Source organism: Carassius gibelio, chromosome B7 (genome assembly GCF_023724105.1).
Source record: "Carassius gibelio isolate Cgi1373 ecotype wild population from Czech Republic chromosome B7, carGib1.2-hapl.c, whole genome shotgun sequence".
NCBI lineage: Eukaryota > Metazoa > Chordata > Actinopteri > Cypriniformes > Cyprinidae > Carassius > Carassius gibelio.
The window spans coordinates 38,287,282-38,307,499 of NC_068402.1; the positions used below are offsets into that span (position 1 = coordinate 38,287,282).

Sequence of the window (20,218 nt, forward strand, 5' to 3'; positions counted from 1 at the left end):
GATGGTCAATTGGCAGCTAGTTATTGTTTACATTATCATGACAGTGTTTGTTGCTGCATAAAAGCTTTTGAATCGAAATAAAGACACAGTTGTGTTGAAATAAAGTTGAATTTGTGTTTTATATATTTTGGTTAAGTTTGTTTCCTATACCAGCTGTAAAAAATTGTCTAGTAAATCTGTTATTGATTTTAGTCTTATTTTAGTCGACTAAAATACCAAGCAATTTTAGTCGACTAAAATACCAAGCAATTTTAGTCGACTAAAATAAGACTAAAATTAAAACAAATCAGATGACTAAAACTTGACCAAAACTAAAAAGAATTATAGTCAAAAGACTAAGACTAAAACTAAATTAAAATTTCGTGTCAAAATTAACACTGGACGAGACTAGATGGAACGAAAATGATTATAAGTCTGACGGTCACAATTCATATCATTTCTGCCTGTTTTGGAGAAGCACCCGGCTGCAGTCTGCAGATCGAGGTGGGGCTGCACCTGGGACGGGGTTGCACGTACTTTTAAATGCGCACTTGAGCAGCGCAGCACACTGTGACTCCATGTTGCTTTGAGCACATCATTCTGCACCCACGATGTGCATACGCGCTTTGTGCGCTCTGTTTTGAAGCGTTTCATATTATCATTATTAAAAGCATATATTTTTATACCTAGTCTACACAATACATTTAAAATAAGCATAATTTAATTGTATATTATTTGTGTGTAGTGTAGGCTATATAAATACATGTGTTTGCATCCCTGAATGTTTGTATCACTTTTATTAGACAGGGCTGTATGATGTTTGTGTTTACAAATAATATGCATCTTGGTGTTGCACTGGCAGACAAGTTGAAGCACAAGTTGTAGAGCATAAGTATGTGTTCCTCAATAGCTTATATTTTGGGCACGTTGTTCATTGCACTTTAGCAATTTCTCAAATATAGCCACAATTGCCAAAGTATGTTTTTATTCCTGGCTTTTTAGTTTTTTACTAAAATTTACTAAAACTCTTCCATTATCACTGAACAGAATTCAGGAGACAAGATCATCAGTGATGCCTTCAGAGATACACTGTGTCTTGTCTACACTTTAGACACTTTAAATAGATAGCAAAACATGCCTTTGAAAAAGCTTTTTTTATTGAATGCATGACAAATAAACAGCATCTAACCTTTAATTTCTACATTTATGTCTGACTGTGTTTCTCTTTAACTGTCTGTGTGAGCTAGAGCTGCCTGAGTCTTACTTTCAGTTTTAAGTAGTGTATTATTATTATTATTATTATTAATAATAATAATAATAATAATAATAATAATAATAATATTCTGATCATTCCTCTTCTGCAGCTTCAGCTGATTCAACACTGATTCCAGTCGGCAGCTCAAACTCTGAGAAGAAATCAAGTAAAACTACAGCAGCTTCTACAGAACAAGGTACATGATCACTGACACACATCAGCAGTCGATGAACAATGAAGTCAAACAGAGCTAAGATGTATTTGATCAAATATGATGCATCAGAACTGAAATCCTCCTCCTTATACAGAGAAACATAACTGATTATTAATAAACTTTAAGAGAAGCTTATCACTGCTCTTGTTTAATTTGTAGACCTAAAACACGTGTTTTCTCTTTCACAAAACAAGTCAATGTGAAAGCTAGTATATATGTAAATACCTTATTTAATTATGATTAAAGGGTTTATATATCAAACTATCTGAGGCTATCAGGCTGTTTTTGTTTAACATATATTGAAGAAAAAACAAAGTTGAACACAGCTAAGATGAATTTCGATTAGACATCATCAGTCTTTCACTTCTCTTTTCTTGCACAGAAACTATCAGTGAATTTATAAATGGTTTGATGAAATAATCCTTTATGGTTTTTGCATCTCTAAAATAGATAAATGGATCATTACCTCAAACACTGAGATGACTTCAGCTCTCACAGATTTACAGTGTCTGCATGTCTTATTGATGTCATGTGATGTTTGAACTGAACTAATGTTCATGATCCACAGAAGCAGCTGACACAGCATCAGAAACTGTAGTCTGTATGACTGCTGGATCATTAATCAGAGGTAATGAATGACATAAACTGAAACTATCAGTGAATTTATAAATGATTCGTCAGTAATTGTTCATTGTTAATAATCAGTTCACAGTTTCAGAGATTGATTCTCTTCTTTCTCTCCGTTCTGTCCACACATGGTTCCTGTAGTGATTGTGATTATTGTTTCTTCTCTTCTTTCTCTCCGTTCTGTCCACACATGGTTCCTGTAGTGATTGTGATTATTGTTCTTCTCTTCTTTCTCTCTGTTCTGTCCACACATGGTTCCTGTAGTGATTGTGATTATTGTTCTTCTCTTCTTTCTCTCCGTTCTGTCCACACATGGTTCCTGTAGTGATTGTGAGTATTGTAGAGATTGCAGTGTTTGCTGCTCCTACTGTGATTCTTCTTCAGATCATCTGTGTGAGAAGAGCTGGTGAGTTTTGAACGTCACAAAACCTGATGATTCACACTGATCTCTAACAATCTGAATCATGACTGTGAAGAAATGGTCAGCAGTAAATTGTTTGTATTAATTTATTTTATTTTATTTATTTAGGAAGGAAGAACTCTCATCACCAAAATGAAATCAAGATGTCTGCAGTTCTACAATGAAATACTCTCTCTCTCTCTCTCTGTACACAGCAATAATTAATATGAATAATTATGGATATTAATGATACAGTATATGCATACATCTTTGAATGTAATTTCCAGTAATCCATATTGTACAGACTTTAATTATAATATTAAATAAAGTCATCATCAAAGTGAGATAGGTAACTTAAAAGTATAGTTCACCCAAAAAAGTATGAGTTGCTTTCTTATGATGAACATTAAAGAAGATATTTTGAAGATTGCTGGTAATCAAACAGCTGGCGGTTCCTATTAACTTATATAGTACAAAAGAAAATACATTATGGAAGTCAATGAAAATGAAAAAAACACAAAGTTAATGATATTCAGTAGATAGTCAAAAATAAACATGCATATTGTATTAACATCATAATATTGGTGAAATAATGAAAATAGAATAACTCAAAGGGTTAACTAGATGGTAAATGAAATGTATAAGATTATGAATCACAGATGAAGACCTTGATAGCTTTGTTTGTTTTATGAGAATACTTTACCTCAAAGTTGTGAATATAATTTGAGATATTATTTAATACTCTTTTTCTTCTTATGTGAGAGTTTTTCAGAAGCCAGTCTGAATGTGATTGACATCGTTCACAGGAATCTGTCGTGAACATGAACTTTGGACACCAAAGGGCAAAGGGGCAGGTGCTCAAGCTCAAGCATTGTTTGATGTGTTTCCCATTATATATAGGGGTCATAATATAACTTTAATAAAATATGTATGTGACGAGGGGCCGAGAGACAGGAGCCAGGCCGGTGGAGTGATTGGAGATGAGCGACACCTGCTCGACCCACCAGTCTCGAGACCCACGGAGGAGATGGAGGGGTATAAAACCGGAGCGACGACAGTGAAGGACGAGAGAGGACCAGGCCTGGGCTTTAGTTGTGTTTGGTTTTTATTTGTGTGCGTCAGTCGTCCGTGAGGGGCTGACGTGCTGTTTTTTGTGTTTATTTTGAGCATTAAAGTTTCATTTTGATTGTCCGCCAGTTCCCGTAGTTTTGGAGTTTTTATTGTTACAATGTAGATCGCTAACTTGTAATTAAATTGTATTATTTACAAATTACAATTAGTCAGTTGTCTAAAACAGTTGTCTGATTGATTTTAAAGTCTCTCAAGCATTCAGAAATGACAAAAAAAAAAAAAAAAAAAAACTCCAATAAAAACAAGTATTCGTTTTTGTAAGCGTTGTGATGTCCACATGTTTATGTTGTAGAAAGGTTGCCAAAAATTAAAGATTAAGTGGATATTTGAATTAAATGTTTGGTCAGTATTAAACAAGGATTTGATCGTCCTCTAAGTGTAACAGCAGTTATCAGGCCTTTTAGCGACCTTTGCAGACATTTGTAATAACAGCCTATGTGTATCTATGGAGGAGTAAATGGCACTATGACTATTAAAACAAGAATTTATGTAATGCTGTCTATGTCACCCCTGTAAAGTGAGGGGAACTAAACACTGACACACGGGTTCGTTACCATGGAGGGCAGAGACATGGGCATCAGAATACAAAACATTTATTAATTTCACTATAATCAGGTAAAAAACTATAAATCGACCAGACTTAGATATAGCTCAATGGGCTAAACAACGACAACTCAGTACACCACATACATGACATAACTAGAACGACTAAGGCTTAACTGTAGCAGGGTAGGCCACACACACACACACACACACACACACACACAGTGAGGTACTGTAAGTGATCACGAACGGCGATCCACACGTTGTGCTCCAAACGCCACCACCAGGTACTAGAATTAGCCTCCCTACTCAGAAACCTAAAACACAAGAGAGAACAATTAATCACATACAGCAAACTAAGTTATACCAGAGCCTGATTGGAGACATTTGTCATTCCTAAAAGTGAAATGCTCGTTTTCACTCAATATCCTGTTAATCTTGAATACCTATAGAGTAGTACTGCATCCTTCATAACTCCAGAAAGTATTTAGTTTTATTATATTCATAAGAGAAAAATAGTCTGTGCTGATTTTTTCGGAAAAACACGAGCGTCTGGAGGCGTGACGTGTGGGCGGAGCTAAAGAATCACGAGCACCAGTAGGCTTTTGCGTTGAGAGCGTTTGGAAGCTGTGACATTACCGTTAGGGAAACAACATCATCCAAAACAAACCATGGCTAACAGTCAGATTCAGCGTATATTTATGATCCAGAATCAGATCCAGAGGCTGAAACTGAACGAGAGCAGCAGCAGCAACGACTACAGCAGGACGTCTCTATGTGGTATGTAATTAAACTGTAAACTAATTTCCACTTTATGTCGTCTTGTTTTTTCTTTAAAGGTGTACAAGGTTTACTTGATGTGCTTACGCGTCGATAGCTAAGTTAACAACACAGAGATATTTGAAGCAGTTTTACTCACCGCCTGCGGTTCCAACACACGATCGTGACCCTTTTTCCTTGGGATTGCATCATCCTTAAGAAATAAACAATGTGCAAATCCAGCGTCAAACTGGGCCTTGTTTGTAAAACTAGCATCTTCGAAATGCAGGGAACAAACACAAACACTTGCACAACTCCGTTGATGCTCTGTAAAAATAAACTCCATCCACTGGTCCCTTAATGCTGTTTCTCTTTTGGTAATCTGTGCAGGGTTGTCTTGCCCTGGCAACCAAAAACACACTTCTTTTGTGACATTTCGCGACGCTCTCGCTCTGATCAGTGAAGTCTGTTGTGCTCTCAGTGCTCTGTTATACGGGAGCGCGCGCTCTTCCGGCAGAAGTGCCTCAGGACCCATATAAGGAAATTCAGCTCCATCTAACGTCACACAGAGCCAAAAAACTTTCCGAAACGTGTGACAAACCGGAAGGAGTATTTTTGGAACAAAAATACTCCTTCAAATGTACAACTTAATTTTTGAAACTTTGTCCATGTTTAGCATGGGAATCCAACTCTTTAACAGTGTAAAAAACTCAGTATGCATGAAATAGCATTTCACCCCCCCTTTAATGAAAAAAAAAAAATCAAAAGCAGAGAGTTTATAAAAGTAAACTACAAAATAAGCAAAATCAAACACAGCAAGAAACACATCAATAAAGAAACCATACAATAAACAAGACAAATCATACAATGGCACAACCAAACAAAACAATACACAAACAGTATAAAGAAACCACACAAACACGCTTACAGAAAGCTGCTAATTCTAGGATGGGATGTCAGGCCGAAGCACACAGCCCAACACGTACAGTGTTATCAGCAGCACCATGTTCTGATAGGCTGTCGTTCTAAACACAGGGGAGGGAACTTACCCAGTCTGCCACACATGCAATGTACATTCATTGTTTATTCTGTATTGCATTATGTATTTTAACAATGTTATTCAATTATTATTAATTAACCAATCATTATTGCCATGTTGTTTTTATATCATGCATTTTATGGCATTTTAAAAGATTGTTCGCTTAGGTCTGTTTTTATTACCACAAAAAATATTATCTGAATACTTCGTAAATTTTTATTTGAAGCCATTGGAGGATCAAAGCCACAGTTATTTTGTAGTTACCATTCTTACAAGAACATGTCAAAATCCAAAGTTTAACAGGATTATAAAAGTACCTTAAAGTGATGCACGGGCCTCATCTTGGGCTTTTTTCTTTTTCTCATCTTGGGGCCAGAAAGTTGTCATAAGTTGCAGACAGCTGTAGACATGAGGTGAGAGCGAGCGCAGATGCGGGAATGACGCTTCGCCTGTCTGTCTTCACTGTAAAACAACTTTTTTTCGAATTATGTTTATATGTTCATGTTTACTTGCTTATTTACATATACGTATATGTTAACATACACATGAAATGTTTTTTTCTTTTTTTTTGAGCAACTGGGATGGTTCCCCTAAACCAAGGATTAGATTTGTAAGGGTTGTGATGTCCATGTTTTTGTTGAAGGAATTATAAAGGCTAGCATTTCTATCCTAAAATGGTGGCCAAAATGTAAAGATTAAGTGGATATTTGAATTAAATATTTGGTCAATATTAAAAAAAAAGATTTGATCGTCCTGTTAACTGTCACTGGCCCATCGGTGGGACACTTGCGATTACATGTTTAAACAGTAATATCTTAGTCAGAACCTAAAGTAATCTTGACAAAATATAGATAATTGGAAAGCTTAAAGACTGTAGTTTTGATATTTGTTGACTGATTTTTTAAATATTTTACAGAGCAACTGTAATTTATTAATATGCAAGAAGAGTACTCAGAGTCAGAGAGTGCGTTCTGAGCTTTACTTTGAAATAGTGATGCATAGATGAAATCATGAAAAAACAGTAAAAATCTTTATTAATTTTCATAGAGAGTTTTCAAAAGATAACATCCAGAGGTGGGTAGAGTACCCAAAAACTTTACTCAAGTAAAAGTAAAAGTAATTCTAGAAATATTTACTCAAGTAAAAGTAAAAGTACTAGTCTTGAATAGTTACTTGAGTAAGAGTAAAAGAGTATCGGATAAAACATCTACTCAAGTAGTTAGTTACTAGTTACTTTGGGTCATATATACGGAGCCTTTTTTTATATAGATATATAGACAAAAAATTTATGTAATGTATGTGTGTGTGTATAAATGTATATATTTCATCAGCCTTTAATCCAATTTATGTAATTTATTATAAAACCCTGTCTGTTTAAGTAACAAATATAGGTATCATGCCATAACATATTTTTAATACGACTGACTTTATTTTAAATGTGAATTTAACATTGAAAATTAATGTGATATAAATATTGCTACTAATCTTTCATTGTTCAGAAAGAGAGCAAATAACATTTACATTATTAAACATAATTTCCACTGACAGTCTAGATTTCATTCACTCTCAGAAACTACCATTAAAATCACTGAAACTGTTAACACTGTGAAATCAATATCTTAATTATAGATTCGTACACACATCTGCACTTTGTTGTTTCTGACGAGAGAATTCGGCAGAAAGAGGTATTCAGTAAGTGAGCGAGTGAAGGAAGCACCGGCATTTCAGCGATGACTCATCGGAACACCTCTGATTGGCCATTGCATTCAAAAGCTCAACAGAACCGTGTGTGATTGGTTAATGCGCAGCGCTGTAAAAACGCGTCTGTCTCTGGCTCAGCGCCAGCAAGCGATCACAGATCTGAATTTAGCAGCTGATGATATGACTTGCTGAACGTACTCGCACTGGTGTGATTGTATCAAAATTAATAAAATCTTAATCGGCTATTCTTTGTCTTTTGGAAGCTGCATTCAACCTGTTATAAGCCACACACGTACAACAAACTAATGTCACAGTGGTATCGTGTACTGTAATCGAATGTAGCCCAAGTTATTACCTGTTAAACAGTAGACAGCACACGCGTCCATCTAATAAGGATCTCCATCGCAAGCAAATAATAGCCTTTGCAGATTAGCTTTCAATTCAGTGCAGTTCCATAGCCCCGTTTTCAACGCTGCTGATATTCTTAAACGTTACAACTCTGAGTGAACCGCTTCAGAGCTCAGCGCGTGCAGCATGGAACTGAACGACTCAATCAAACTGATTCATGAACCAATTCACTCGTTTGCCAATTGGTTTGATCAAGCCTTTGAACAGAGTTGACTCAAAAGAATGAATCATTCGCGAATGGGCATCGCTCATTGTCCAGAGAAAAGTAGACGGCGCGTTTGGAATAAACTGAAGCATTTATTGCATTAAGATAAAGTAACGAGAGGGGCGTCGCCCACAGTAACGAAGTAAAAGTACAGATTTTTCCCAAAAAATGTACTCAAGTAAGAGTATAAAGTACCCATCTTTAAATATACTCCGAAAAGTATTCGTTACCCCGAAAAATTACTCAAGTAAATGTAACGAAGTAAATGTAACTCGTTACTACCCACCTCTGATAACATCCATTGTGTTTTTGGAGGGAAAAAAAAGTCTAAAAGTGTTTTGAATATATAGAAAAACAATAGATTATCCATTTTTGATGCATTGTGAACTATAACACAAGTCCAGGGTTCTCGTAGCGTGACTTTTATCTGTTTTTTTGAGGTTAAATTGAAATCAAATACTGCCATACTGATACTTAATACTTCTGATTGCGATGTGTACTTCATAAGTATTGAGAAAAGAATGGAAAAACAGGTCACCCAAACCATTTATGGAAATGAAGGTGCCCTTAAATGGTCACTAATGGGGTTTGATGGTCAACTAGTGGACAAGCTTGGTACTACTCCAAAACAAAATCTCACAGAAAGCTCTTTTTTTTTTTTTTTGAGAAATCAACCTCAAATTTGGAACATCCCTCTGGAGTCTAAGGGTATTTTTGGGGCCTGGAGAAGTTTTGTCATGCCCTGACATTTGTCATCTTATAAATATCTAAATGGGTAAAGTCTAATCTCACTGTAATCAGCACAAACTGGGCTATAATAATTTGTGAAATCTATGTATGTACATTATTGTATTTTTGAGAAAGAAAAATATTATGCGTGGTTAGTGTAAAACTAAAAATGTTAAATCACTTGAATTGGGCAATAAAACACATACAGAACAATGGTTCCCGGGACTTTTGAGAACTGGATCTTGAACAACCTGGTCTCACAGGATTCCGTGAAATGTCCACGGGCCCTTAACTCATAATCCATGAAGCCACCATGGAATTGCCCCAAATTCCGTGACGCGGCCACGGATATAACTCAATGACACTGACCTCCCGTGGTCCACACACGGATACCCGTTTCAATGACGGAGGACAGAACTCGCTCAACGGATGTGCTTTCTCATTTAGAAACGCAACATTTGACATATTTGTTTCTAATGATGTTAACCTGACAGATATTGTAGTTATTGCATTGTCCTGTCATCATAAAAATTAAAAATTGTTTCAGTTAGCCTAACCAAAGTCCTGTGATGGCACCACGGACCTCAACAACCTGACCAAATATGTGTTTAAAACGCCATCAAACTGGATTCTATGATGACAGGACAAGACAAAATGTCAAGTTAATTGCATGCCATTGCAACACAGTCGACATAAAGCTTTTAAGGTTCTTATCAAGCCAGCAACATTACACCATCCAGTGAGTGAGGTCAGGTTGTTGAGGTCCGTGGTGCCATCACTGAAACAAACTCGGAAGGTCAGTGTCATTGACTTGCGTTGGAGTTATATCCTGTTAGACCCTGTAAAAGCAACTGATGCACGCTCTTAATCACTTAAACTGGTCCACCAATGTGATTGCGCGAGTGCTCCGTTACCTCTCTCTTCTGTAATCGCGTGCCGGATCCATTGCCCCGCTTTGTTCCGGTACCTCGCAATTTACAAATTAAGCACTGGTCCTTCCCCAAGGTTTTGTGCTCGGTCTAAAATAACCATAGCATTACCCTTATCGGCTGGCTTGATTACTATCTCCGTGTTGTGATATAATTCTTAAAGGCCTTTGCTTTCGCCCGGGGTCAAATTGGGGGTCACACCCATTGTAACTTTTTGAAGGCAAAATTGTCAGCTCTAATGATTTTGTCAATTTCTTTAATCTTCAATCAGAGGGGTGAGTGAACAGTACTTTGGTTCTTTGGTTTTTCGTGACTTCAAAAAATGTTTCTAGCTTGAGTCTGCTGTGGTATGCCTTGCATGTTGGCTAACAATTATTTTAAGACATTTTAAAATCTATATTCCCGGAGCCCACTGTAACGTCCCTTTGCATGTTGGCCCGCACCGTAAATATAAAAATATAACAAAATATGAATTTGGCCAGCCCGGCTACTAGCAATCATATTAAATAACCCGACAGAAATAAACAGTACTGCTACATAAACATACAGAACCAGGAAGGATGTCAAAATGGTTACAAGCAATAAATTGTGAGGATGACCAAGGGAAGTTGAGGAATCCCAAGACTAAGCATGTGTGCAGTCTGCATTTCATCACAGTAGGCTACGCTAACATTGTGTTCATTATTAACATTATCAAAACTGTGTAAGGTTGTTTCAGAAAGTGGCATGCATATATAATTATACTTATCATTCTAATGTTACCTTAAGCAAAATTACACTCACCTAAAGGATTATTAGGAACTAGGGATGTAAATGCAAATGCAAACATATCGAGTAGGGGTGTAACGGTTCACAAAATTCACGGTTCGGTTCGATACGATACACTGATGTCACGGTTCGGTTCGGTTCGGTTCGATACGTTTTAGATACAGCAAAATGAAAAACATCTCAACTTTTCAGAATGCCGCAAGCGCACCGCGGGTCATGTGACAAGAACCAACCAATCAGCTTCATCCTTTCCCGTAACAACGTTGAGAGCTCAGCCAAGATGAAGGAACAGCTGATCATAGTTGTATATGGATTGCAATTTTGAAATAAATTTAGTAGCAGAGCTACTGCAAGCGATTTTTAGAGCTGCAAATCCATTTATCCTTCGCTGAAATTTCCGCGTCTCATGGAGAGAGCACGTCATTGTTGCTTAGCAAAGACAGACGCCTCATGAGCGCTTCTGCCCGAGCGCTTTGGAAAGGAGGAGAAAGACGCGCTTAGCGTTTTCCATGCGTTTTTAGGCACGATATGTGAACGGCCCCTAAGGCGCTCGCTCACTCAGCACGCGCTGAAGGCTCGTTGCAAAATGTCTAATGCATTTAACAGACCAGAAATATAAGATCCTAAAATAACCAACAGGTCTGGTGTTTGGGTTGGATTCCCTGTAAGCTAGTGTCTAAATGCTGCAGGGATAGTTTGCTGCGTGCATGTTTCTCCTTTTTTTCGTCTTTTCCCAGATCGTACTGACGCATATATCCCAGATATTCCCGCTGTTTTTTTTTTTTGTTTTTTTTTGTAATCCCGCTGGTGTACCCTGTCATGTTGCAGATGCGACATACCGTTGTTTTTTTATCCACCACTCTCTTGCCATCACCATTATAGCTTAAAGGGAATCCAAAGTGCACCCAAACACCAGACCTGTTGGTTATTGGAGGATCTTCTCATTTCTAGTCTGTTAAACGCATTGGCTATTTTGCAACGAGCCTTCAGCGTGTACTGAGTGAGCGAGCGCCTGCTGAGTAGCCTAACATAAACATATAAGATGGTGTTTTTTTCTTCTTCGGGAGTGTCAGGGGCGTTGCCTGTTACGTTGTTTGGGTTATTGGGCTACCTTGTTGAACGCATATCATTATATTTCTTTCTCTCTCTTTTTTTTTTTTTTTCAAATATAATTAATTACTCCAACGAACCGTTCGGTATACATAATGCGTACCGCGTACCGAACCGAAAGCGTCGTACCGAACGGTTCAATACGAATACGCGTATCGTTACACCCCTATTAGGAACACATGTTCAATTTCTCATTAATGCAATTATCTAATCAACCAATCACATGCCAGTTGCTTCAATGCATTTAGGAGTGTGGTCCTGGTCAAGAGAATCTCCTGAACTCCAAACTGAATGACAGAATGGGAAAGAAAGGTGATTTAAGCAATTTTGAGCGAGGCATGGTTGTTGGTGCCAGACGGGCCGGTCTGAGTATTTCACAATCTGCTCAGTTACTGGGATTTTCACGCACAACCATTTCTATGGTTTACAAAGAATGGTGTGAAAAGTGAAAAAACCTGTGGGTGAAAATGCCTTGTTGATGCTAGAGGTCAGAGGAGAATGGGTCGACTGATTCAAGCTGATAGAAGAGCAACTTTGACTGAAATAACCACTCGTTACAACCGAGGTATGCAGCAAAGCATTTGTGAAGCCACGACACACACAACCTTGAGGCGTTCTAATTTGTGTTCTGAAGATGAAGGAAGGTTTTACAGGTTTGAGAATGATTAATGAATGACATAACTCTCTAATAATGTAGAGGCGAACTCGTACTCTCACCTGATGGAGGGAGTGGTGAAGATCATCCCGTTCGATCAGTGCTCGTCTCCAGACGTCTACGGGTCAGAGGTCAGGTCAGGGATGCTGTGTGCAGGAAGTGAGCTCTGTGTGGACGCCTGTCAGGTCAGACCACACACACCTTTCGTCATGCTATGTTATTTATTACGTTTATTGGATTGCAGATTTAGATTTTATGTAACATAAGTCTAATAATGTTTCTGGACCTTGATCGTGATAGTAATATGTAATAATAATATTATTACTAAATAAGGAATATCTTCTTTCAAGAAATACCTTAATATCACTATTACTGCTGTATTAAGAATAATAAATAATGTAATCAGTATTGTTTTAGGCTCATATTAATATAATTATTACTAATATATGCATTCATATACAATATTCAGTAAATGCTCTAATACCCATGGAAGCATGTTTCTGCCACTGAATAAAGCATAAAAAGGGAAACTGCAACATTTTTCATATTCTGTAATTCTGACATTAGAACTCACAATTGATAGATTATACAGTATCTTGCAATTATGCAATATATATTAAAAATATTTTTTTCCCTCTGTGGCAGAAACATGCTTCCATCCACGTGAGTATTACTGTAGAATAAGTGAGGTGTTTGTTCTGTCAGATGTGTTGATGTGTGTGTGATGTGTTCAGGGTGACTCGGGCGGTCCGTTAGCGTGCGAGTGTGACGGCGTGAGCTTCCTCTACGGGATCATCAGCTGGGGAGACGGATGCGGACGCTCGGGGAAGCCCGGCGTTTACACCCTCGTGCCCAAATATTCAGACTGGATCAACAGCGTCATCAAAACATCCAGAAAAACCTCCCCAAAAACTTCAGCCAATAGAAAGACGATAAACATCTGTATCGGGAGTCAATGCAGGAGATAAAACAACTGTGACTTTACTGTTAATGTGTTCATGACGTCACACTGACGGACGTGTGTTTTACTGCCAGCCTGTCGTATTTATATTAACAAGCAATATGGGGACATGTACACTGGAGTGGAAAGTGTTTGCTATTATTATTATTATTATTATTATTATTATTATTATTATTATGTATTTTTGTGTATCGATACATTTTGATTGATGTGAAATAAATGTCTTTAATCTGCATTAAAATATAAAAAGAGAGTTTTTTACAGTGTTTGAGTGAATATTGGAAAGGTCATGATTTACATATAAACCCTTGGAAGTGAATAAACAGATGCTGGTTTGATGCGACAGTTTGCTGTTAAATCCTAGTTTAACACCATCATTTGAACAGTATATTAGTCAACTATTATAACCTTTAATTAACTTTAATCGACATTTGAATGAACAAGTAATGCATAATTTATGATAATTTAATCTATCATATTTAAACACATCATTAAAATTTCTGACATTATATATTATCATTGTTCTGGGCTGCCTTTTCCAAAAAAACATACATGCTCTCTCATTATAGGCTCCTCTTGGGAAACACAGCTGTGTTTAAATGCACATCAGAATGAGTGAAGGCTCTCTGTAATTGATTGATTCTGCTTTTCTACATTTGTGTGTGTTCAGATGAGCAGGAAAATCCCTTTCACACAATTATTTGCTAACGTAGGTTATTCATTCAATTTAAGGTTGTAGGCATTATTTTTTGTTTAATAAACAAAATCACTGGAATATAAAAACACCTAGTATCAATATTGTTTATTTGACTATCGATATTTTCGATACTGCATCAGTATCGATATATCAATACTTCAGGATCGATTCGCCCATTCCTCCTGGAAACATCATAATACAAGTTTAACACATGTACAGTCTTTAGTCTGAACTTAAAGGAATAGTTCACCCCAAAATAAAACTTTGTCATCATTTACTCTCCGTCAAGTTGTTCCTAACCTTTGTGAGTTTCTTTCTTCTGTTGAGCACAAAATAATATATTATGAAGAATGTAACCGTTGACGTTAGCCATTGACTTCTATAGAGGGAGCAAAGTACTGTGGACGTCAGTGTCTATTATCAACTGTTTGGTAACATTCTCCAAATCATCTTCTTTCATAAATGATGACAGATTTTTAATTTTGAGTTTTACTATTTCAGTAATTTATGATATACAACAAAGTCTTAAAACACAAACAAAAATTATTTTACATTAGCAAAATAAGTAAAAGTGACAACGACAATAGAAATAGCAAAGTGAACCAGCAGAACATGAAGTGTGATGTTACTGTGCTGCATTCTGAGTGCATTATGTGAATGCTATATCTGGAAAAATACAAGAGTTTTTGTAAAACAGACAGACAGTTATGATGCTGCATCATAAGCCCCTTTCACACTGCACGTCGGACCCGCAATATTTCTGGAACATTGTGAAAATATAAAAAAATTACTGATGGAGTGTTCCTTTAACATTTGCATTACGAAAACTGTGTTTTTGAAACATTTAAATAAACTAAATATTTTGAACATTCATAAATAGAACATTCCAAAGTATAATTTTCAGAACATAAAAAAGTAAGAATTACATGTATCCTATTTGGAGAAATATACTGTATAAGAAAGATAAAACACTATGAAAGTTATTTTTCATGGAACACTTTGGATGATGAAGGATGACGCTTGTTTCTTCATGATGTGTAGGCTATATAATGTAGGAAACAGGTTTGTGTTTGAGGGAGGAGCTGTGGTTACTGTGAGTATGCCAATAAAACAAGGAAAGATTTTTGATTCAAAGCAATATCAAGGAGAGAAGTTTTGCTAGTTATCGTGATCTAGTCGGCTTCTTCTGTTAGATGCCAGGAGCCAGTCTGTGAGTTGCTTAATGACATGTAAAGTTTGTTAAAGCTTTGGCAGCTAAAAGCTTCTGAGACTTTAAAGCTGAGAAAAAAAAAAGGTAACAACCTAGCAACATTTTTTTAATATGAATTTGTTGTTTTTAAAAACATTGAATATTTCACTGTATATCCTCCTCTGAAACCCTCCACCTCCCCCAGCTCCACCTGTCTAGACCGAAACATGCTAAAACTTTTCCAAGAGTTTATGACTGAAATATGTTCATATACTATTATACTAGCATTCCTTGTATTGCTCGGCAGTTGTTATAAGCATTGGTAAATAAATGTAGAGCCAGATTTCAGAAATGCTCGCTTTGCTCAGTTTGTGGAGTACGATGATTTATTATGCTCTGAATTGTTGCATTGGTTTGTGATGACAGAATTCAGAACAGCTGATTTGTTTACTTGATTAAATGTGGTTGTGTGTGTGGTTGTGTGTGGTTGTGTGTGTGGTCACAGCTGACAGTGTGTGTGTGGTTGTTTAGTCTCAGCTGGTTTTGGGTGGTCTTGTTTGTAGAGTGACGGATGTCTTTGCTCAGTGACCTCCACCTCATCAAACTTCATCAGATTCCTAGAAGGAGCAAGTCAGACATCAATCACATCCTTCTAGAAACTGACACAATACCAGCTGGAAGCACAGCATGACATCCATTCAGAGAATGTTCATCAGTTATTTGAATAATTTAGAAAAAGCATATAATAATATGTGACTAAAATTATGTAACAAAACTAAAATGTAAAAACTATGTTTTAAAAAAAACTAATAAAAATAACAAAACCAATCAATCAATCAATCAATCAATTGTTTACAGAATGATACATAATAAAATAGTCTAATTCAAAATATAAACAAAAACTATAATATTATATCAGTGATGCTAAAATATGATTGATGACAAAACAGACAGATCAAATGTAATTGTTTACACAAAAATATATATGTCCTTATTTATTAACTCTTATATATTTATGAATCTTATTTGGTGTCGTTTGTCCACTGTTAAACTACATTTGTCAAAGTTTCAATCAAGAGAAGTTTTGGGCAAGAGCAGGCAGCGTTCAGGCTGTGTGTTTTCCCTGCCAGCAAAAAAAAAAAAAAGGGTAGTGACACACGCAGTTTGTGTGTTGTCTGCTTGAGAGTGAAGCACGCAGTATCAGCTTTCTCTGAGGAGACTGATGTGGAAGGCGATGATGAGCTCGCCAGTTGCACAAGCATCAGTTACACAAGTAATATTATAATAAGCATCATTAATGAGGAGGGGTGCTCGTGCAGTCGGCTGATTGTGCTTTTCTCGCTGTTGAGGCACGGCAGCACCAGCGATCGCAGGAATCAAATATGATCTGGCGAACGGATTTGAGACGGCTCGTCCTATCTCCACCCGTGTTCACTAGTTCTAGAGCATGTTCTTGAGGCTTGAAAGCCAGCGCTGCGGTTTCTTTGCCCTCTGAGCTTGATATTGTCTGTGTGACTGAGTGGCGAAAAAGAAAAGAAAAAGACATGCGCGCTGCCGAGACATCAGACGTATTACATTTTTCCAGAATCCAGTTCTGGTGGGCCCCAAGCAGGATCTGGTGAACAGAAGTAGACTCTCTCTGAGGACGGAGGCCATCGAGGTGGTTCCTCCTTGGGTTGCAGAGTCCGGGTCCTACAGCCGGTACTTCACTGTTCGGAGGAAGGATGTGGTGTTGTGTCCTTTTTTAGATCTGCGCTTTTTCAACCGCTCAGTCAGGGGACTGAAGTTCAGCACACTTTTACAGGCCAAGTCAGAAGACTGGTGTGTCACAATCTATCAAAAAGATGCACTTATCTTCATCCTTTTTCATCGGAAGTTCCTGAGGTTTGTTTTTGGGGGCAAAAGCCTACCAATACGGCTCTTCCTTTGGCCTTGCACTCTAACCCACACTTTCACGACTCAACCACATTGACGATTGGTTGATATTAGCTCAATCAGAGCAGATGATGGTTCAGCATCGAGGTGTCGTTGTCGCTCACATGAAAGATCTGGGATTAAGACTCAATGCCAAGAAAAGTGTGCTTTCTCCAGTACAGAGAACCACTTATCTGAGCGTGGTGTAGTATCCTCACTGCAGGAGTGCAGTAAGAAATTCTATATTTCACTCCAATACTTGGTGGACTGGGAGGGCTATGGACCTAAGGAGAGGAAACTTTTTATGCATTTTGCCTGTTCAGTTACACAACAATGTTGTTTTGGGGACTGAAACACATATTTTTGAAAGCTGGTTTCAAAGTGCAAGTTTTTGTTCTTGTTATCATTTCCATGTAAACACCCAAAACAAAAATCTTAGAAAACGGTGGTGTCATGTGCGTGCGTAGTATGTGTTCGGTATGTAGACATGCGCAGAACGTGTTGATTTTAAAGGCAAGCATGAACAAACACAACAATGGCAGAGTACATGGTACTGATGTTGCTGCTCAACACTTCTTCAGCAAAGAGTGGATTTACTTCACCAATATTACAACCAACAGATGCATCATATACAACATATAATCTTAATTTCCCCACAGGTACTGTTCACTAACAAGGAGACAGTACCAACTACTGGCCTGGTATACGTAATACAGCATTTTTGGCCTCTTTTGCAGATATCTGAAATGCAAATCGCTTTGAAAATGTTGTCATGTATAAGTGAAAAACGCAATGAAAGAACGTTTCAGTATTTGACTACATTGTTGTTGTGTAAGCATAGCCTGACAGTCATTCGTAAATGGTTTGTAACAACTTTTTCAAAAAGGCACAGTAAATAAAAGGAAAATCACTTAAAGGAAAAAAGAGGAAATGTCATCAGAAATGTGTGAAAATTCACAGCCATCAGTCTCTGGCTTCAGAGATGACCGCACTCGTCTCTGTGGGTTGAACAACTGTGCGAAAATGAATGAGTTCTCACACTCTGTAGTCACGTGTTTCAAAAGAACAAGAATAGTGCTGATTAGAAAATTATTAAAACAAATTTATTTATTTATTTTGAAATCATATTGTGTGTTTTGACAGCTGGTTGATAGTTAGTTATTGATGTAGATGCGTTGTGTTTACAGTATGTTTTCTTTTAATGTCAATGTTATACTGTATCAGTTTATTTCAGTGCACTTTTCAAATAGAAGTGTTGAGTTGCAGAGGTCACTTTATAAGATCAATAAACACCTAACTGCTATACAGTATATTTTATAGAAACTTATTTACTTCATCAGTGTAGTGTGGGTGAAATGCAGCTCAATGGTCAGTTGCTGAGATCAGAGGAAGTTAACACCCACAGAATGAGCTGATGGTGTTAAAAAGAAGAGCTTTAATTATAGAGTGAAGAGAAAGACTGACAGAAACAGAAAATGGCTGATAAGAGTCACATGTGTCTGCTGGGACGGATCATTATCTGTGCACTTCTCACAGGTAAAGACATCTGTTTATGATCTATAAGATGAAATATGTGTGTGATGTGGATAACCATCTGTCCAAACAATTTAGTTTAATTACTCTGACATAGTGCCTGGAGTTTGAATATGCACAATTCTATTTTGCTGAAATTCATTAAGTCATTAAGCAGTTATCTCAGGGTCATGAGTAAATACTGTTTTATTATTTGATGCATGTTTAGAATTGTTCATATACTGCTGTCACACTCAGAAGTCTCTTGCAAAGCTCTGTTTATGTTAAATGTATTATACAGTGAACTCTGCTGTATTCCAGAAATCAGGTTATGTGACATGTCTGGGTTCGATTATGAATACATAAACAGATAATTCAACGTTTGGATCCAAAAACTGAAACATCTTTCAGAGTATGTAGCCATAGCAACCCATTCTCTGAACATTACAGTCTCTGGAGCAGGTTTTGTTCTGGGATGAGTTTACTTTAGATCAGGGTGTCAAACTCAGTTCCTGGACGGCCGGAGCACTGCAGAGTTTTGTTTCAACACTCATACTGTACCATGTAGTTTTCAAATAAGCATAAAGGACTTGATTAGTTGGATCAGGTGTGTTTAATTAGGGTTTAACCTAAACTCTGCAGGGCTCCGGTCCTCCAGGAACTGAGTTTGACATCCCTGCTTTAGATGTATTCAGCACATGTGTCTCCTGTTAATGAGGACCCAGGTCATTTGATCGATGTTGCACATTATATATCTTTATAAAGTTATATAAACTTATAAAGTGCAATAACAAAGCAATGATTTGATTTTACTCTAATTTATTTTACATATTTCTGTAATTTATATACACTGTAAAATGTAATTGCTGAGCTTACTAAAATGATTAAGTAAACTTAACTTACTTTATTAAGTTTTTTGATATTACTTAGTTTAACTAAGTAATTCCAACTTTTTCCCCACTCAAAGTGCTTAAACTCAACTTGTTCATTTAGCTCAACTTAAAAGTTTAAGTATTGTGAATGCACCAGATATACAGTAGGTGGCGATAATACTCCAAAGGAGTGAGAGATCATTAATTGGACGAAGAAGAAGAAGACTGCACATGCTAGTTACTTGGTTCAGATAGCAGGTTCATTAATTTGCACGTGGCTGGATAAGAGAATGATAAGGTGAGTCTCATTTTTTATAGTTTAACTGCTACATTTTCATTACAAAATAATAATATATCAATCAAAGTTCATAAACAGTAATATTTTGTTAAAATATTTATATAAAATCGATGGATGACGTTGGATTGCTCTTAGCAATCTAATAATTGGTAATCGTCTCGCTTTAAAGATAAACGTGTTTTAGGTTAACAGACAAGTTTCAGAGGTGGATAGAGTAACAAAAACTTAAGTAAAATACAAGTTACTGTGTAAATGATTAGTTGAAGCTATAGTCTTAATAATTACTTGAGTAAAATGTATGCAATGGAAAAGTAACACGTTTA

General features: G+C 36.9%; 3 protein-coding genes and 1 long non-coding RNA gene across 4 annotated transcripts in view; 2 read left to right on the forward strand and 2 right to left on the reverse strand.

Annotated features, from left to right (window-relative positions):
* The window catches only part of LOC127961543 (mucin-5AC-like), a 609,977-nt gene that overhangs the window by 137,380 nt on the left and 452,379 nt on the right, over positions 1-20,218 (forward strand). Inside the window, exon 7 of the mRNA XM_052560721.1 lies at positions 1,344-1,430. Within this exon, the coding sequence (XP_052416681.1) occupies positions 1,344-1,430 (87 nt within the window). The remainder of the gene's footprint in view (positions 1-1,343; positions 1,431-20,218) is intronic.
* Positions 1-20,218, reverse strand: part of LOC127961550 (uncharacterized) — a 301,565-nt gene that overhangs the window by 84,450 nt on the left and 196,897 nt on the right. The window lies entirely within an intron of this gene.
* LOC127961551 (uncharacterized) overlaps positions 1-20,218 on the forward strand; it is a 256,120-nt gene that overhangs the window by 32,143 nt on the left and 203,759 nt on the right. The gene's annotated exons all lie outside the window — the stretch shown is intronic.
* The window catches only part of LOC127961572 (uncharacterized), a 464,915-nt gene that overhangs the window by 3,167 nt on the left and 441,530 nt on the right, over positions 1-20,218 (reverse strand). The window lies entirely within an intron of this gene.